This window comes from Oncorhynchus mykiss, chromosome 4 (assembly GCF_057628025.1).
Source record: "Oncorhynchus mykiss isolate SJ-2025 chromosome 4, ASM5762802v1, whole genome shotgun sequence".
In the NCBI taxonomy this organism is placed as follows: Eukaryota; Metazoa; Chordata; class Actinopteri; order Salmoniformes; family Salmonidae; genus Oncorhynchus; species Oncorhynchus mykiss.
In genome coordinates, this window is record NC_143025.1 from 91,681,925 (window position 1) to 91,701,915 (window position 19,991).

The following is a 19,991-nucleotide window of genomic DNA, read 5'->3' on the forward strand; positions in this document are numbered from 1 at the left end:
CCTATACTCGGCGGTGTCGTCACAGTTCCATGGTTCGTGCAGGCTATAGACGAGGGTTATAACCTATACTCGGCTGTGTCGTCACAGTTCCATGGTTCGTGCAGGCTATAGACGAGGGTTATAACCTATACTCGGCTGTGTCGTCACAGTTCCATGGTTCGTGCAGGCTATAGACGAGGGTTATAACCTATACTCGGCTGTGTCGTCACACCGTTCCATGGTTCGTGCAGGCTATAGACAAGGGTTATAACCTATACTCGGCTGTGTCGTCACAGTTCCATGGTTCGTGCAGGCTATAGACGAGGGTTATAACCTATACTCGGCTGTGTCGTCACACCGTTCCATGGTTCGTGCAGGCTATAGACGAGGGTTATAACCTATACTCGGCTGTGTCGTCACAGTTCCATGGTTCGTGCAGGCTATAGACGAGGGTTATAACCTATACTCGGCTGTGTCGTCACACCGTTCCATGGTTCGTGCAGGCTATAGACGAGGGTTATAACCTATACTCGGCTGTGTCGTCACAGTTCCATGGTTCGTGCAGGCTATAGACGAGGGTTATAACCTATACTCGGCTGTGTCGTCACACCGTTCCATGGTTCGTGCAGGCTATAGACGAGGGTTATAACCTGCTATTCTCCTTATGATCCACTAACCTTTCAGCATATCCATGGGTTGCAGAATTGAATGTGGCAATTTTATAGAAAGAATAAAACCACTTATTTCATGCATAAAGGCTCTTAAAATATGTTTTTAAACACTTTCCTAACCCTAAATCAAATTTACAAGATGAGTATTTTTAAATCTACCAGTTGGTGAAACTGAATATTTTGACGGTTTTCTTTCATTGATCTCTAATATTCTGAACGGTTCTCTCCGTTATAGTCTGTCGAACAAATTTAAATTGATGTCTTAAGATAAATGTACTGAAAACTGTATTTAATGACAACGCCACAAGAAAATGTTGGCCAGCAAGTGGTGGGGGGGGGGGGGGGGGGTGTGTGTCAGTGGTTCAATTACATGTATTCAGCGTGCACAAGGGAACCGCGAACTACTGAGAAGTGCGTAGGAAATTACGTAATTTCCTAAATTGGAATCGTGCCCCCAAAATACAGAAACAAAAGAATGCAGTCTGATCTCCCACTGAGTGAACACAAAGTGTTTTATTTCAAAATACTTAAGGCAAATATAAAACCATCAGAACAAGAGTTACACTTGGACCGTAGATAGGTAGGGCTGGACATAACCTTAAGCGCCACACAGACACACACACACACACACACACACGTCTGTCTTAAAGCTCACACACAAGACATATCACCTTCTACACACAGTGAGAGGGGAAAAAGACATTCAGCCAGGGTTGGGATGAATTCCATTTCAAATTGAAAGTGAAATTCTAATTGTCCTTTTGAATCAGTTTACTTCTGAATTGACTGAAATGGACCCCCAAACCCAAGAAATGTGGGGTACTCCAGGCTAGACTAATCAATGCATTTCAGATTATCCATCATTTCGTTACAACCTGATATTTGTTTTACTGTATATAGTAACACATGGACTTGACAAGATGAAAAGTTCATGGTAATTTTGTATATTTCTCCCGTATAACAAGCTTAATGGCACATCACACATTCAAGATTAAGGGGGAAATCATTATTAAAAGAAAAGCACATCTAATGAGGATGGTCACGTAAACAAAATAAACGTGACTATCCTCATTATACACACACACACATACTTTAGACCAGAACCCTATGGCACACTATTCCATTAATAGGGCACTACTTTAGACCAGAACCCTATGGCACACTATTCCATTAATAGGGCACTACTTTAGACCAGAGCCCTATGGCACCATATTCCATTAATAGGGCACTACTTTAGACCAGAGCCCTATGGCACCATATTCCATTAATAGGGCACTACTTTAGACCAGAGCCCTATGGCACCATATTCCCCATGTAGTGGACTACTTCTGACCAGGGCCCATAGGAAATAGGGTGCATGTGGGGAAGCATACTTGCTTCTTCAAGTAGTAACAAAACAGGAGAACATAACAAATGGGCTTCACAGTTAATATGAACACAGTGAGCATTTCCACAGCAACACACTACAACTTTTCTTAAATATTCTGAAAATTGTTTTGTATTTTTTTTTAGGAAAGTTCAACTTGAAATGGGAATGGTCTACTTCAACTAAACCCCCAAAATAATTTGTGTGTGTGTGTATATATATATATATACTGGTCAAAAAAATAAAGGGAACACTAAAATAACACATCCTAGATCTGAATGAATGAAATATTCTTATTAAATACTTATTTCTTTACATAGTTGAATGTGCTGACAACAAAATCACACAAAAATGATCAATGGAAATCAAATGTATCAACCAATGGAGGTCTGGATTTGGAGTCACACTCAAAATTAAAGTGGAAAACCGCACTACAGGCTGATCCAACTTTGATGTAATGTCCTTAAAACAAGTCAAAATGAGGCTCAGTAGTGTGTGTGGCCTCCATGTGCCTGTATGACCTCCCTACAACGCCTGGGCATGCTCCTGATGAGGTGGCGGATGGTCTCCTGAGGGATCTCCTCCCAGACCTGGACTAAAGCATCCGCCAACTCCTGGACAGTCTGTGGTGCAACGTGGCGTTGGTGAATGGAGCGAGACATGATGTCCCAGATGTGCTTAATTGGATTCCGATCTGGGGAACGGGTGGGCCAGTCCATAGCATCAATGCCTTCCTCTTGCAGGAACTGCTGACACACTCCAGCCACATGTGGTCTAGCATTGTCTTGCATTAGGAGGAACCCAGGGCCAACCGCACCAGCGTATGGTCTCACAAGGGGTCTGAGGATCTCATCTCGGTACCTAATGGCAGAGGGGTCAGTCACCCCACACCATGACTGACCCAGCGCCAAACCGGTCATGCTGGAGGATGTTGCAGGCAGCAGAACGTTCTCCACGGCGTCTCCAGACTCTGTCACGTGTGCTCAGTGTGAACCTGCTTTCATCTGTGAAGAGCACAGGGCGCCAGTGGCGAATTTGCCAATCTTGGTGTTCTCTGGCAAATGCCAAACGTCCTACACGGTGTTGGGCTGTAAGCGCAACCCCCACCTGTGGACGTTGGGCCCTCATGGAGTCTGTTTCTGACCATTTGAGCAGACACATGCACATTTGTGGCCTGCTGGAGGTCATTTTGCAGGGCTCTGGCAGTGCTCCTCCTGCTCCTCCTTGCCCAAAGGCGGAGGTAGTGGTCCTGCTGCTGGGTTGTTGCCCTCCTACGGCCTCCTCCACGTCTCCTGATGTACTGGCCTGTCTCCTGGTAGAGCCTCCATGCTCTGGACACTACGCTGACAGACACAGCAAACGTTCTTGCCACAGCTCGCATTGATGTGCCATCCTGGATGAGCTGCACTACCTGAGCCACTTGTGTGGGTTGTAGACTCCGTCTTATGCAACCACTAAAGTGAAAGCACCGTCAGCATTCAAAAGTGACCAAAACATCAGCCAGGAAGCATAGGAACTGAGAAGTGGTCTGTGGTCACCACCTGCAGAACCGCTCCTTTATTGGGGGTGTCTTGCTAATTGCCTAGAATTTCCACCTGTTGTCTATTCCATTTGCACAACAGCATGTGAAATGTATTGTCAATCAGTGTTGCTTCCTAAGTGGACAGTTTGATTTCACAGAAGTGTGATTGACTTGGAGTTACATTGTGTTGTTTAAGTGTTCCCTTTATTTTTTTGAGCAGTGTATATATATATATATACACACACACACACAGTATGTGGACACTCCTTCAAATTAGTGGATTCGGCTTTGTCAGCCACAAAAAATCAAGCACTCAGCCATGCAATCTCCATAGACAAACCGTGGCCGAGCTCAGTGACTTTCAACGTCACAGGATGCCACCTTTCCAACAAGTCAGTTCATCAAATTTCTGCCCCGCTAGAGCTGCTCCGGTCTACTGTAAGTGCTGTTATTGTGAAGCAGAAACGTCTAGGAGCAACAACGGCTCAGCCGCAAAGTGGTAGGCCACACAAGCTCACAGAACAGGACCGCAGAGTGCTGAAGCTCTTTTAAAAAATCGTCTGTCCTCGGTTGCAACACTCACTACCAATGGAAGCAAGACCCCGCAGCAATGTTCCGACATCTAGTGGAAAGCCTTCCCAGAAGTGTGGAGGCTGTTATAGCAGCAATGTTCCAACATCTAGTGGAAAGCCTTCCCAGAAGAGTGGAGGCTGTTACAGCAGTAAAGGGGGAGGGGGACCAACTCCATATTAATGCCCATGATTTGGGAATGGGATGTTCAATGATCAGGTGTCCACATACGTTTGGTCATGTAGTGTATCCAAGTGAATATGTCTGGCTGTTTATCAAAGTTCTCTGGCTAACTCGTTGATTCTACTTTATAGTATACCCCTCTGGTCCCAGATCGGTTTGTGCAGTCTTGCCAACGCCTATGGTCATTGACAGCAGTTGGTCAGCAAGAGATCTGGTATCAGGCTAAGTCCATACACTCTCCGTCCGAGGGCCTTTCTCAACGAGGACAGCTTCAGGAGTCAGATGTTTTGGAACATAGCAGATAGAAATACCCTGAATAGAGCAGACATTAAATTGTTCTACATAGAAATATTTCTATCTGAACGTTCCAAAACGCTGTGTCCTGCTGAACACGCCCCCAGGTTGTAATGGAGATATAAGGGGTTGAGGAGGAGAGCAGGGAGGAGCTATGGAAGATGAAGTGGACAGTAGAGAGTTTGGAATTGTAGACTAGACTGGTACAGATGTAGGATCTTAATTTGATTACTTTTATCGCTGACAATTTCCCAAGCAAACTTGTAGTGTACGAGTTTATTTTTTAAAGCTTCTAAAAAGTTTAATTTCCACTTTGACATTTCAGACTTGATTTTCCCTGAATAAAAATAAAAATCAACCCCTACAAAAAAGTCCATGAATTATAATCCACATTTCCTGCTGTAGCAAAACTGGTTCAAATGAAGGCCCTACATCTGTAAGAAGAGGTCAACTAGTGGTTGTAAGCCATAATGTGCAATGATGTTTGGAGGAGCTGTAGGGCACAGTTGGTGTGTGTAAGAAAACAGCATATGGTGGAGAATGCAGCGTTTTGGGCTTTAGGGGGAATGTTAAAGTAGTCCATTTCTCTGGCAACAACAACAACAATCTAAATAGCTTCCTCCATCCAACTCTGTGTCCAAAGGCATAAAAAACATAAGAATAATCACAATCATTTTATATTTTGCATGATTCTCCATAGCAGCCGCAGAAGATCTTTGACAAAATAACAAAAACAATCTAGGATTTATCTTTTATTTACATGTTAAATGTATGTCCCAGCTCTTCTCCTTATCTGAGCAAATACTGCATCACCAACTCCTTCTTTACTCTGGCTGTCCCACCTCCCTCTCTTCCTCCTCCTCATGGGCACCTGGCATCTGAACTTTGACCCAGCCGTCGGTGGCGAGGCCATGTTTCTTCTGGTGTCGTTTGTAGTTGTCCCAGTGTCCCGTGGTGTATCCACACTGCTGGCACTTATAAGGCTTCTCTCCCGTGTGTCTCAGCATGTGTCTCTTCAGATTCATACTCTGGTTACAGCTGTAGCTACACACCGCGCACTGGAACGGCTTGGCGCCCGAGTGGACCCGCTGGTGACGTTTTAAGTTAGCCAGGTTCCCGCAGGCGTAGTCACACAGGTGGCACTTGTACGGCTTCTCGCCCGTGTGCACGCGGTGATGGCGTTTCAGGTTGTCGAAGTGGGCGGAGGCGTAGTCGCACTGAGGGCACTTGTACGGTTTCTCTCCGCTGTGCGTCTTCATGTGTCGTGCCAGGTGGTTGGGGTAGTGGGTGAGGAAGGGACAGGCACTGCAGGTGTAGACCTTGTCCCCACGCTCTCCGGGGCTGTTGGGGCCAGACGAGTCCTTGTTCAGCATGTCCAGGGTGCACTTGGCACAGATCTGGGTGGTGGAGCCGTCCTCGTCCTCCATGGGGATACCACAGAGACGACAGGTGAAGAGGAAGGGGAGAGGAGGGAGCGAATCTCTGTCCTCTGACTTCACTCCCACCACAGCCCCAACCCTACCCCCGGACTCAGCCCCAGGTCCACAGCCAGGCACCTGCAGAAGTCTTGAGGGATGATGCTCAGGGAGTTCTGGTGGTGGTACCCTCAGTCCATCAGAGCATGGCAGGTAGTCTCTGTTATGGCCCCTTACATGGAGGTTCAGGTCAGGCCTTAGGGCTTCTGGAACGAGATCAGACGTGGGAGAAACAAGCAAGTTCAAAATATATATATATATATATATATTTGCCTAAAATATATAAAAACACAGACAATATACGTTTAGGAAAATATACACAAACACATCTTTAAACAATTCCAGGCCTGAATCTTTAGTTCACGTTTTTTCAAATTAAATTAAATGGAAAGCCTTGACATTACCTTCAGCTGGCACATTAGGCTCCTCCTCCCGCTGCCTCTTCAGACCAGAGGGACCAATAGGAGGTCCACTAGCAGGTCTGACTGCTTCCTGTCCCACCACATGCATCCTCTGATGCCTTTTCAGGTTGCCTAGGGAACTGCAGGCGAAGGAGCAGGAGTCACAGCTGTATGGTTTCTCCCCAGTGTGAATCCTCAGGTGTCTCTGCAGGTTGACCAGCTGGGCCGAGGCGTAGGTACACAGGGGACAACGGTACGGCTTCTCCCCGTTGTGAGTCTTCATGTGCCTCTTGACGTGATTGGCATAGCGTGAAGAGAACCCACACAACTGGCAGGAGTGGCGCTTGGAGGAAGGACCGTCGTCGCCCACTATGAAGTTATCGTCCGTTCCATCAGCGCCGTCCAACCCGCCTCCGTCCCCTTCCTCGCTATCGTCCGCTTGTGATCGCGAACCGGAGCGAAAGCCTCTGAATTCCCCCCTTTCTCCCTTGCAGCAGCGGTGACAGTAGGGTCCCACTAGGTCCAGACCACAGCCCCGGCAGGACAGGTAGGGAGGCTCGTGGTCGGGCTGGGACTCAGGGCCCTGCTCCTGGTCACACTGCCCAGCCATACTGAGACTGCTGAAGGCACAACTCTCCTCATCACCCAGAGGGTACACAGAGATCTCAGCTGCTACAGGAGGAGAAAACAGCAGTATGAGGAACAGGCCAAACAATAGTAAAACCTTCCTCATATTAGAGTTGCATCCCCCCTCAATTTGTCAGGACATGGACTCTACAAGTTGTGGAAGAGGGAGGGCGGGAGAGAGGGGTGAAGGGTGGGATGGGGGAAGGATGGGTGGAGCTAGAGATGGGAATTTGGCATTTGACTGGTTGAGCACTCGCCTGAAAAACATTTCTCATTTACCTTAAAATGCCAACAGATCGCATTTTATAACCTTTGGAAATAATTTCCCCATATACACACACACACAATAATATAAATATATATAAATAGAAAAGCTAGTGCCATTTAACATTAATTTATTCAGCCCTCCCGAGGTCTAAGGCACTGCAACGTAGCTTAAGGCATTACATGGCTCATCGAGACCGAGGGTGTAGAGTCTGAACGCAGTTGAGTGAAAGACACACGGAGTAGATGGGGGGAATTTTGGGAGAAGAACGGTGTGATGCTTGGTTTCTTTTTTTGTGTTGTTGTTGTGTCCCCACAAAAAAGGAGAACACTAGAGTCAAAGTAAATTAACATCGATCTTCAAGATAATTGTACTTGCCCATTCAGGGCAACCCACAAAGCACATTCCACCAAATAGTTTTATAGTATTTGAAAAAAAAAGACTAAGCCTTTGAAATTCATTCCAGTACTCATACTCATGGCCACCCCTGAAAGGAGAGAAGGCATCAGTCTAAAGCCCAACCAGGTTAACATGAAGGTGCTGCAGATAACTCAGGCATAGCCTCAAGCCCTTGACCCCAGTCAGTCTGTTTTGGTGGTCTCTGGCACATCTCAAATGGGTCTGAATTCAGCAGTAGCTTTTGGACCTCCATGACATGATGCTATCATGGACCGTGTATCTTAATTTAAAAACAAAAAAAACTACTTTTTAAATTGAGAAGTAAAACTGGAAAAGGAAATTCACGAGTACCTATGGCTACTCCACCCATGCTCTACCAAGGTTTTCCCCAGCACACAGTACCTATGGCTACTCCACCCATGCTCTACCAAGGTTTTCCCCAGCACACAGTACCTATGGCTACTCCACCCATGCTCTACCAAGGTTTTCCCAGCACACAGTACCTATGGCTACTCCACCCATGCTCTACCAAGGTTTTCCCCAGCACACAGTACCTATGGCTACTCCACCCATGCTCTACCAAGGTTTTCCCAGCACACAGTACCTATGGCTACTCCACCCATGCTCTACCAAGGTTTTCCCAGCACACAGTACCTATGGCTACTCCACCCATGCTCTACCAAGGTTTTCCCAGCACACAGTACCTATGGCTACTCCACCCATGCTCTACCAAGGTTTTCCCAGCACACAGTACCTATGGCTACTCCGCCCATGCTCTACCAAGGTTTTCCCAGCACACAGTACCTATGGCTACTCCACCCATGCTCTACCAAGGTTTTCCCAGCACACAGTACCTATGGCTACTCCACCCATGCTCTACCAAGGTTTTCCCAGCACACAATACCTATGGCTACTCCACCCATGCTCTACCAAGGTTTTCCCAGCACACAGTTTTGACGTACTGCAGTAGCTATGTTGGTCTATTGTACTCCCAACAATGTGTAGGCAGGTTGCTTAGGAGTCAAACCTTCTCACATAGCTGTTTGTCAGCTCCACGTGAGCCAGCTTGACAAATTTCTTAGCGTCTCAAAATGACAAAGTGGTGCCTGAAAGAGAAGTTGTAAACATTTGTTGTAAACATTTGTACCGTCTTCCTTGAGAGTTTGGGAGCTGGTCTCTCCACCGCTCTCTCCACTGACTAGTACGCGTTGTCACAGTCCCTGCCCCTTGAGCTGCTCTCTCCACTGACTAGTACGCGTTGTCACACTCCCTGCCCCTTGAGCTGCTCTCTCCACTGACTAGTACGCGTTGTCACAGTCCCTGCCCCTTGCAACTCAACGATGCCCAACGAACTCAAAAAGGTTCTTTAAAAGAGGCACACCTAATGAATGAAAATATGCACGCACACGCGTTTGCGTTCCGGTGTATGTGTCGGGAAAGGGAGGGTGGTGTCAAATACTATACAGGAAAGAGAATGGTCAAAATATCCCCTCTGGTAGGCAAACCCAGGAACTTCAAATCCCAGGTGAGCTACGAACCCTGTTACGGAAAATGGATAATAATGACAATAAGAAAATGTAATTGAGAAGGGAGGGAGCGTACTGAATTGATACACAAGGGTTAGAATTTGCTCTCTGGATCTTTTAAAACAGCAACATTCTGGCATGTGCATGTATTATAAATGAACAGCATGGCAGTATTCCCAGAGCTGGCTATAACAGCAGCCAAGGAGGTTAGCCATCTTTATGTTTGTGCTCTAATTACACAGATGACTTCAGCCATATGAAAACCCTTCCGTCATTTTGCTTCTCATCCAACTGGCGTTAGCTTGCTAGCTACAGCTGCTAGCGAGCAGCGAGCCGTCCGCTAGCGAGCCGTCCGCTAGCGAGCCGTCCGCTAGCGAGCAGCGAGCCACTACTGTTGCAAAGCAACTGAATTGCACCGGTTTTACAACTCAGATTCTTCTGAAATGCTACAAAGAAAATGTAGCACATTGTTGTTGTTTTTTTTAATTGGGCAGAAATGTGCTGTAAACTGTACATTTAATCTTAACTGTCTACAAACGTACTCAGTCCAAATGGATCTAAATCCAATTGTCAGATCAAATCCAGTTTTATTTCAGACATGGAATGCAACAATGTGCTTGACAGAGGGGGGGGGGGGATATTATTTTTAATTTAACATAGGAGTTTCAACCAATGCATACCGGTTTGACAGGACTATAAAAAGCACCACCATATAAGTGCTAAACTGATTCCAGAACAGTAGCAATCTCCTCAGAGACACTTTATAAATTCGGGCCCAGGTCTCCCTCCCTCAGAGATTTGACCGAATTGTGACTAAGCTGGTCAAATAAAACTTTAATAAATAAAATTTAAAGAAGTACCAACCTGAGTACTTGTCGTCCAGGCCTAGGATCTTGTCATGGTCGGCGTCACAAAACTCAAGGTCGTGTCCCAGAAGGAAATCTGCCTCCAAGGTGAGGATTCCTGGAGCTACAATGGTCACTACACCATCTTCAGAATCCACTGCAACACAGAGCAACAACTCCATCTAACATACGCTATCGATAACTAAACAAAAATATAAAACATGGGGAAAAAAAGTGTTGCTCCCATGTATCATGAGCGGAAATAAAAGAGCAGACATTTTCCACAAATCACAATAAATATATTTATCTCATTGTGTGCATAACATTTGTTTACATCCCTGTTAGTGGGCATTTAATATTTTGCCAAGATAAATCGATCCACCTGACAGGTGTGGCATATCAAGAAGCTGATTAAAACGGCATGCTCATTACATTTTATTGTGCTGGGGACAATAAAAGGCCACTCTAAAATGTGCAGTTGTGTCACAACACAATGTCACAGATGTCTCAAGTTGAGGGAGCGTGTAATTGGCATGCTGACTGCAGGAATGTCCACCAGATCTGTTGCCAGAGAATTTAATGTTAATTTCTCTACTATAAGCCGCCTCCAACATCATTTTAGATAATTTAGCAGTACATTCAACTGTCCTCACAACCAGGTGTATGGTGGGTGAATGCAACTGTTCTTCCATGGCCTGCATCCTCACCAGACATGTCACTCATTGAGCATGTTTGGGATGCTCTGGAGCGGAGTGTACATTTGTGTGTTCCAGCTCCTGCGAATATCCAGCAACTTCACACAGCCACGGAATAGGAGTGGGACAACATTCCACGGGCCACAACATTCCACGGGCCACAATCAACAGCCTGATCAACTCTATGTGAAGGAGATGTGTTGTGCTGCATGAAGCAAATGGTGGTCACACCAGATACTGACTGGTTTCCTGACCCACACCCGTACCTTTAAGAAACACTATACACACACACACACACACGTATGTGGACACCGCTTCAAATTAGTGGATTCAGCAAAATCCGTTACTGACAGGTTTTCCTTCCAGTTCTCTGCTGCCAATGACTGGAACAAATTGCAAAAGCACTGAAGCTGGAGTCTTATATCTCCCTCTCTAACTTTAAGCTTTAGCTGTCAGAGCAGCTTAATTATCACTGTACACAGCCCATCTGTAAACAGCCTATCTATCCATGTGTACCTGCACATATCACTCCAGTGTTAATGCTAAATTGTAATTATTTCGCCACTATGGGCTATTTATTGCCTTACATCCCTAATCTTACTACATTTGCGCACACTGTATATAGACTTTTCTATTGTGTTATTGACTGTATGTTTTTGTAACTCTGTTTTTGTCGAACTGCATTGCTTTATCTTGGCCAGAGGTCGCAGCTGTAAATGACAACTTGTTCTCAACTGGCCTACCTGGTTAAATATAATTAAAAATAAATAAATAAATAGAAACAGGTCAATAAAATCAAGCACACAGCCATGCAATCTCCATAGACAAACATTGGCAGTATAATGGCCTTACTGAAGAGCTCGGACTTTCAACGTGGCACCGTCATAGGGTGCCACCTTTCCAACAAGTCAGTTTGTTACATTTCTGCCCTGATAGAGCTGCCAGGGTTAACTGCAAGTGCTGTTATTGTGAAGTGGCAACGCCTAAGAGCAAAAACGGCTCAAACGCAAAGTGGTAGGCCACACAAGCTCGCAGAACGGGACCGGCGAGTGCTGAAGCACGTAAAAATCGTCTGTCCTCAGTTGCAAACACTCACTGCCGAGGTCCAAACCGCCTCTGGAAGCAACGTCAGCACAAGAAGTATTCGTCGGGAGCTTCATGAAATGGGTTTCCATGGCTGTCGGCTGCAGTGGTGTAAAGCTCGCCACCACTCTGGACTCTGGAGTGGAAACGTGTTCTCTAGAGTGCCAACTAAGGTTTGGTGGAGGAGGAATAATGGTTCAGGCTCCTTAGTTCCAGTGATGGGAAATGTTAACGCTACAGCATACAATGACATTCTAGATGATTCTGTGCTTCCAACTTTGTGTCAACAGTTTTGGAAGGGCCCTTTCCTGTTTCAGCATGACAATGCCCCTGCGCACAAAACGATGTCCATACAGAAATGGTTAGTCAAAAATCATTGTGGAAGAACTTGACTGGCCTGCACAGAGCCCTGACCTCAACCCCATTGAACGCCTATGGGATGAATTGGAACGCCGACTGCGAGCCAGGCCTAATCACCAAACATCAGTGCCTGACCTCACTAATGCTCTTGTGCCTGAATGGAAGCAAGACCCTGGAGCAATGTTCCAACATCTAGTGGAAAGCCTTCCCAGAAGAGTGGAGGCTGTTTATAGTAGCAATGTTCCAACATCTAGTGGAAAGCCTTCCCAGAAGAGTGGAGGCTGTTATAGCAGCAATGTTCCAACATCTAGTGGAAAGCCTTCCCAGAAGAGTGGAGCAAAAGGGGGGACCAAATCCATACTAATGCCAATGACTTTCAACATACTTTTGATCTGTGACCAACAAATGCATATCTTTATTCTCAGTCATATGAAGATATTTAAAATGGTCAAATTTCCTCACATGAACTGTAATGCAGTAAAATCTTTAAAATTGTTGCATGTTACGTTTCTATTTTTTGTCCAGTACACAATAAATCACAAATAAAAATATAAAATAAAAATAAAGTATCGTCCTTAATTTTCCACCAAAGGCCTACTACTACCCTTTGACAAAATGTCACCAAAGACGATCATTATATGCAAGAGAATTGTATGCTGTTAAATGCCCTGAAAAGTAACAAAAAACATCCTAGTAATTGAATTTCCTTCTTTATATTAAATCAGGGAATGAAAACCAGAAGAAGTGAGAGTTTCTCAGTCCCATGATGCACCTGTACTGACCATGCCTTTTGGATGATAGCAGGGTGAAACAGACCGTGGCGGTTGCGGTTGATGACCGTGGCGGTTGATGTCCTTGATGATCTGTTTTGGCCTTCCTGTGATAGTCGGGTGTCCTGGTAGGGCAGGCAGTGTGCATTCGATAATGCGTCGGGCAGACCGCACCACCCTCTGGAGAGCCTGTGGTTGCGGGCGGTGCATTTTCCGTACCAGGCGGTGATACAGCCCGACAGGACGCTCTCAATTGTGCATCTGTAAAAGTTTGAGGGTCTTAGGGGTTAAACCAAATTTCTTTAGCCTCCTGAGGTTGAAGAGGCGCTGTTGCGCCTTCTTCACCACACTGTCTGTGCCTGTAGACCATTTCAGATTGTCAGTGTTGTGTACGCCGAGGAACTTGAAGCTCTTGACCCTCTCCCCTGCGGCCCCGTCGTTGTGGATGGGGGGGGGTGCTCCCTCTGCTGTCTCCTGAAGTCCACGATCAGCTCCTTCATTTTGTTGACGTTGAGGTTATTTTCCTGGCACCACTCCACCAGGACCCTCACCTCCTCCCTGTAGGCTGTCTCGTCATGGTTGGTAATCAGGCCTACTACTGTTGTGTCGCCAATCATCAAGCAAACTTGATGATTGAGTTGGAGGCGTGCGTGGCCACGCAGTCATGGGTGAACAGGGAGTACAGGAGGGGACTGAGCACGCACCCTTGTGGGGCCCCAGTGTTGAGGATCAGTATAGTGGAGGTGTTGTTTCCTACCTTCACCACCTGGGGGCGGCCCATCAGGAAGTCCAGGACCCAGTTGCACGGGGTGGGGTTCAGACCCAGGTTCCCAAGCTTTATGAGCTTGGAGGGTACTATAGTGTTGAATGCTGAACTGTAATCATTGAATAGCATTCTTACATGGGTATTCCTCTTGTCCAGATGGGATAGGGCAGTGTGCAGTGTAATGGCATCGTCTGTGGTTCTGTTGGGGCGGTATGCAAAATTGGATGGGGGTCTAAGGTGTCAGGCAAGATGGAGGTAAAATGATCCTTAACCATTTCATATGAATCAAGCCATGTTTTTCTAGCCTGATATGACAGAAATTCAAACTTGTCAAAGTTCATGTAAAAAAATAAAATAAAAACACCATGGTTATACACAGGTATGAATATCCAGCAGTCAATGACACCAGCTGCCTGTAGTTTTCAGTCTGCCGCAGAGACCTTCTGAGTTAACTCTGCTGCCCTCTAGTGGAGAACGTGATGCATGACAGTACATGACTGAACACGTCTGGTTGGTTCTCAAATGGCACCTACTCCCTAGGCAAGTAGATTCAGCTGCGGGACGGTTTTTGTGTGGGGATAATTATCATTTGTACACTACAAATTGACTACAGCTAAACTCCAAAATGAGATTGTTATGGCTTTATTCGTGGGAATACTTTAGTGAACAGATTTCCTACATAAAACACATTTGTAGCTGAATTCCTTGAGATCCTAATCTGACCCTATGCACAGAGTGTACAAAACATTAAGAACACCTTCCTAATCTTGAGTGGGACCCCGTTATGCCCTCAGAAACAGAATCAATGTGTCAGTTATGGACTCCACAAGGTGTTCAAAGCGTTCTACAGGGACGCTGGCCCCATGTTGACTCCAACGCCTCCCACAGTTGTGTCAAACTGGCTGGATGTCGACCCATTCTTTGATACACACGGGAAACTGTTGAATGTGGAAAAACCCATCAGCGTTGCATTTCTTGGCACACTCAAACCGGTGCGCCTGGCACTTACTACCCTGCCCCGTTCAAAGAAACTTCAATATTTTGTCTTGCCCATTCACCACCTGAATGGCACGCATACACAATGCATGTCTCAATTGTCTCGAGGCTTAAAAAAATAAAAATAAACATTTTATTTAACCCGTCTCCTCCCCTTCATCTACGTGGACTGAAGTGATCATTTTGTACATGTATTAAAACTGCAAGTTTGGCCAATTCCAGTCCCCTTGTTTAGAGGGTCCGGGGGCCTCCCTGGGATAGAAGGATCTACATTATTATTCTACAGTGAAGACATCAAAACTATGAAATAACACATATGGAATCATGTACTGTAGTAACCAAGAAAGTGTTAAACAAATTAAATATATTTTAGATTTGAGATTCTTCAAATAGCCACTCTTTGCCTTGATGACAGCTTCGCACACTCTTGGCATTCTCTCAACCAGCTTCACCTGGAATGCTTTTCCAACAGTCTTGAAGGAATTCCCGTATATTCTGAGCACGTGTTGGCTTCTTTTCCTTCACTCTGCTGTCAACCTCATCCCAAACCATCTCAATTGGGTTGAGGTCAGGTGATTGTGGACTCCAGGTCATCTGATGCAGCACTCAGCACTCCTTCTTGGTCAAATATCCCTTGCACAGCCTGGAGGTGTGATGGGTCATTGTCCTGTTAAAAAACACATGATAGTCCCACTAAGGCCAAATCAGATTGGATGTCGTATCGCTGCAGAATGCTGTGGTAGCCATGCTGGTTAAGTGTGCCTTGAATTCTAAAACGATCCCTAACAATGTCACCAAGAAAGCATCCCCACACCGTCACACCTCCTCCTCCATGCTTCACGGTGGGAACCAGACATGCAGAGATCATCCGTTCACCTACTCTGCGTCTCAAAGACACAGCGGTTGGAAACAAAAATAGCACATTTGGACTCCAGACCAAAAGGACAGATTTCCACGGGTCTAATGTCCATTGCTCGTGTTTCTTGGCCTAAACAAGTCTCTTATTGATTTCCTTTAGTAGTGGTTTCTTTGCAGCAATTCGACCATGAAGGCCTGATTCACTCAGTATCCTCTGAACAGTTGATGTGTCTGTTACTTGAACTCTGAAGCATGTATTTTTGCTGCAATCGGAGGTGCTGGTAACGCTAATGAACTTATCCTCTGCAGCAGAGGTAACTCTGGGTCATCCTTTCCTGTGGAGGTCCTCACGAGAGCCAGTTTCAGCACTTGAAGAAACTTTCAAAGTTGTTGACCATTTCCAGATTGACTGACCTTCATGTCTTAAAGTAATGATGGACTGTCGATTCTCTTTACTTATTTGAGCTGTTCTTGCCATAATATGGACTTATCCCTATTTGGTAAAAGACCATCTTCTGTATTCTTTGTCACAACACAACTGATTGGCTCAAATGCATTAAGAAGGAAAGAAATACCACAAATGAACTTTTAACAAGGTACACCAGTTAATTGGAATGCATTCCAGGTGACTACCTCATGAAGCTGATTGAGTGAATGCCAAGAGTGTGTAAAGCTGTCATCAAGGCAAAGGGTGGCTACTTGGAAGAATCTAAAATACATTTTTGATTTGTTTAACACTTTTTTGGTTACTACATGATTCCATATGTGTTATTTAATCATTTTGATGTCTTCACTATTATTCTAAAATGTAAAAAATAGTAAAAGTAACAAAAAACCCTTGAATGAGAAGGTGTGTCCAAACATTTGACTGGTACTGCATGTCAGACATGCTTTTAAGTTATGTACCCAGTAGGTCTCCTGGCACTAGCCTTAACTATCCCAAAGACTAGGACCAAGAAGCATGGGGAGGCAGGCTTTAGTTACTATGCTCCCTGCCTCTGGAATAGCCTGCCAGAGAACCTGAGGGAGGCTGAAACTGTTCGACATATTGAAAAGAGATCTTAAAAACACACATTTTAGCTTTGCTTTTCCTCAGGAGGCTTTTGTGTCATTCAGTTTTTATTGTTATGCTTTTTTTTATATATTTTAATCCTCTTATGTTTGTGTAGTAACTATTTCAGCCTTTATTTTCATAGATTTGATTAGTTTTCCCCTTTGAAATCACATTCTGTTGCATTCCATGTATGAAATGTGCTGTATAAATAAAGGCTAACCTGATGACATAGCTTATACAAGTCATTTCCCATAGGCTATCTGATAACATTCAAGTCATTTCCTGTAGGCTATTAGCTTCATCTAACTATGATTTCTTATCATTTTTTGGACATCATCTGTTCCTCAAAGATTATCACGTGAAAACAATTGTTTAACCATTGCCAGGTTCTCCAGTCAAATGCCTATTGGAGTAGGATGGTTTTCATCACAAAGTATGTCCATTTCACCATGTTGGATAACATTACCACATCAGTTTACACCTTACAAAACATTCCAGTAAATGAATTATGTTGTGAATGAATGAATGCTGTTGTTCCTGTATTTCAAAATGTGACTATCAGGTAGTCAGTCGGTGTACACAGACAGGACGCAATGTAAAACGACATTAACAATGGCAATATAATGCTTGTTTCCGCATACAGAAATGGGAGCGACCGTCCCTGTTCTATACAGGGCCAATTCATATAACAGTTGGCCTGATATCCAGACCTGTTTTTTTGTTTTTTTTCTCCTAACATTCCACTTTTTTGGGGGGTATTCTTTGTCATATGCTAAACATGACCTATGTTTAGAATGATACATCGCCTGGGTACCAGTCTGTTTGTGCTATAAGAATGAAAGTTTGATCCCTTACACTTGACAGATTGAGGATTCTGTTGTTTTCTTCTTGGCATCTTCCGGGCAGCCTCTCTCTTTTGAAACCTCTTCTGGAACACCTCGGGCACTATCAGCTCATGCTGCTTTCCAGGAAACGGTGCTTCTCCAGTAGTTCTAGACACATAAAAAAAAAACTTTTTTAAAAGATTGATAAATATCAATCAGATATGCCAAAGCATTTAAGCAATTCAGGCACAATTGAACCTAGCTACATCTCTACATAGCTCGGGTAAAGGCACAGCTAACTAGCTAGCAACTGCGTGACACAGACCTAGGTAACAGCTGTACATCCATGATTAAAATGCCTTGTTAACATTAGAGATAACCATAGCAAGCCATTTGGCTGAGTAAAGGGATGCGGTCAGATCAAATTGCTCTGTCCGGTGGATGTTGTTGCAGCTTGCTCAAGGCCCTTAATGATTATTTGTAGACAGCTAACTATCTAATTATGTTAACTATCTAGCTAATAATGTTAGCATCAATGACTACACGTAACGTTACCAGGCTAATTTGAATGAAAGGCTACTGTTTCAAATTGAAGTGCAGTTTGTTATAAAAATAAATAAAAAAGTATACTTGCTAGTTAATGACAAGATGTAGACAACGATTAAGATCCGTAACCTTAGCTATAGAAAAAAAAACAAGTATGACTAACGTTAGTTATCAAGCTAACTTACCTAAATATCATAAATAAACCTCTCGTCTGTAGCCGTTTTCATCCAGTAACTCAACGCTCCATGTAAACGTTCATAAACGAGATCTAAATGACTGTGTCGAGATATCCGCCATTTTTTTATGTGCAGCTGCGACAAAGAAAGACAATTAATGGTGTTTTTCATAACTTAATTGATTTTTTGATTTCCATTGTATACATTCTCTTCCGCTGTCACACGTGTTTCCGCATCCGAAATACATTTCCGGTCGACTGTTTCGTGGTACATGTAGTTTTATTTTATTTTATTGCCTTTCTGTTTAAAAAAAATAGTTTCAGCCATTTGCAGCCTATTTAAATGGACATTTCATTAATTATGTCCATAAAATGTAATGTGTGTTGTAAAAAGTTACTCGTTTCCTCACTACGAGAAAATACAAGCATTTGTGTATCTCACCTGAGTCTTTCTTTTTCCCAACGCAGTTAAGCCAAAACTACAGCCATTATTCAGAGGGGCGTTCTACTACTCTCCCATTGACTAACTAACGTTGTCTCACTCACAGGCGATCAGCGCAGAGACAGTAGCCTTCTAAGGTAAGTATGGAAAGTGTAATTTAACAATTAACTGCCTCCCGTATTGCAGGCATATTATTATTATGTTTGGTATCATTTGCCCATGTGTTTATTTTTAGAGTTTTAATTAGTTGTAAAGATGTCTCAGAGCTACCGGGGTAAAGACAGTTTCAAGTTAGATATTCGCGCTTTCAAACCACTTGAGCCACAGACTCCAAATAAGTGTCAGGATGTTGGAAAAATTGCACACAACATTGCACATGTCTTATTTTTTTATGATTCGGACATTCATTCGCTTTCCAAAGCTAATAAACATGTGGAAATGTGAGCAGCATTTTGTATTCATAGATTAATTAGTTAGGGAGTGTAAACAAAGTACAATTTTTTTTTACATTCGAATTTCAATAGCTCCTTGGTCATGGGACCTTCTTGACTCAAACAAGGTTCAAAATGTCCACTGACTACCCTTCTATATTGCACACCCTTTGAATTGTTCATTTTCATCTCACACGGTTTTACAATAATTTTTCAAACTTTCTAATTTCAATAGCTCCTTGGTCATGTGACCTACTGAACTCAAACACACTTCAGAATGTCCACAGACTAGCCTTATAGTGCACACTCTTTGTTTGTGTACTGTAAAATCACGCACATAACATACATGTTTCATTGTTTGACATTTAAATAGCTCCTTGGTCATGTCAATTAGACACCTAAGAAGCATGCAGGGGATATACACCCATATTGCAGAACCTCTTCATGTATCTTCTATATTGTTGTACATTATTATTAGTTTGACAGTTAGGGGGTTAAGTCCAGTGTTGTTTTTACCCTTTTCTTTAATAATTATCTATAATAATTGGTAGTTCTAAGTATTTTATTTTCCCTGTTTTTTTTTCACACAGTATTTAACAGCGGTACACAATAGGACAGATAATATTTCCTTTCATCGTTAATATCAACCATAAAGGAAAAGGGCAAAGTACGAGAGTCATGTTATTAATTGTCCAAAGCAGGGATGGAGATATATATATATATATATTTATCAATACACATATACTGAACAGGGATGGAGAGTGAGCTGGTGAGGTAGGCTGCAGTGGGTTTATTGGTCAATACATATACTGAACAGGGATGGAGAGGGAGCTAGTGAGTTAGGCTGCAGTGGGTTTACTGGACAATA

The 19,991-nt window shown here is 44.0% G+C and overlaps 1 protein-coding gene across 2 annotated transcripts; it reads right to left on the bottom strand.

Annotated features, from left to right (window-relative positions):
- Positions 1-5,324: 5,324 nt before the first annotated feature.
- Positions 5,325-18,551, bottom strand: znf513a (zinc finger protein 513a). Of its 2 annotated transcripts, none has more exons than XM_021601125.3 (5): positions 18,261-18,551; positions 17,561-17,697; positions 10,143-10,280; positions 6,465-7,133; positions 5,325-6,266 (listed from the first exon to the last, which is right to left on the bottom strand). In XM_021601125.3, the coding sequence occupies exons 1-5, from the start codon at positions 18,269-18,271 to the stop codon at positions 5,410-5,412; spliced, it is 1,812 nt and encodes a 603-aa protein (XP_021456800.3). In that variant the 5' UTR covers positions 18,272-18,551; the 3' UTR covers positions 5,325-5,409. The 2 variants fall into 2 exon arrangements, with proteins under 2 accessions (XP_021456800.3, XP_090089433.1); XM_090233307.1 differs by having other exon boundaries at positions 6,465-7,130; positions 18,261-18,496.
- Between the last annotated feature and the right edge of the window lie 1,440 nt (positions 18,552-19,991).

Bases quoted from the DNA above. Each gene is read 5' to 3' on its own strand.
- znf513a (XM_021601125.3), bottom strand. The intron at 10,281-17,560 runs GTAAGGGATCAA...TCTGTGTTGCAG, and splicing joins GAATCCTCAATCTGTCAAGT to TGGATTCTGAAGATGGTGTA. The intron at 7,134-10,142 runs GTTGGTACTTCT...CTCCTCCTGTAG, and splicing joins CCTGGACGACAAGTACTCAG to CAGCTGAGATCTCTGTGTAC.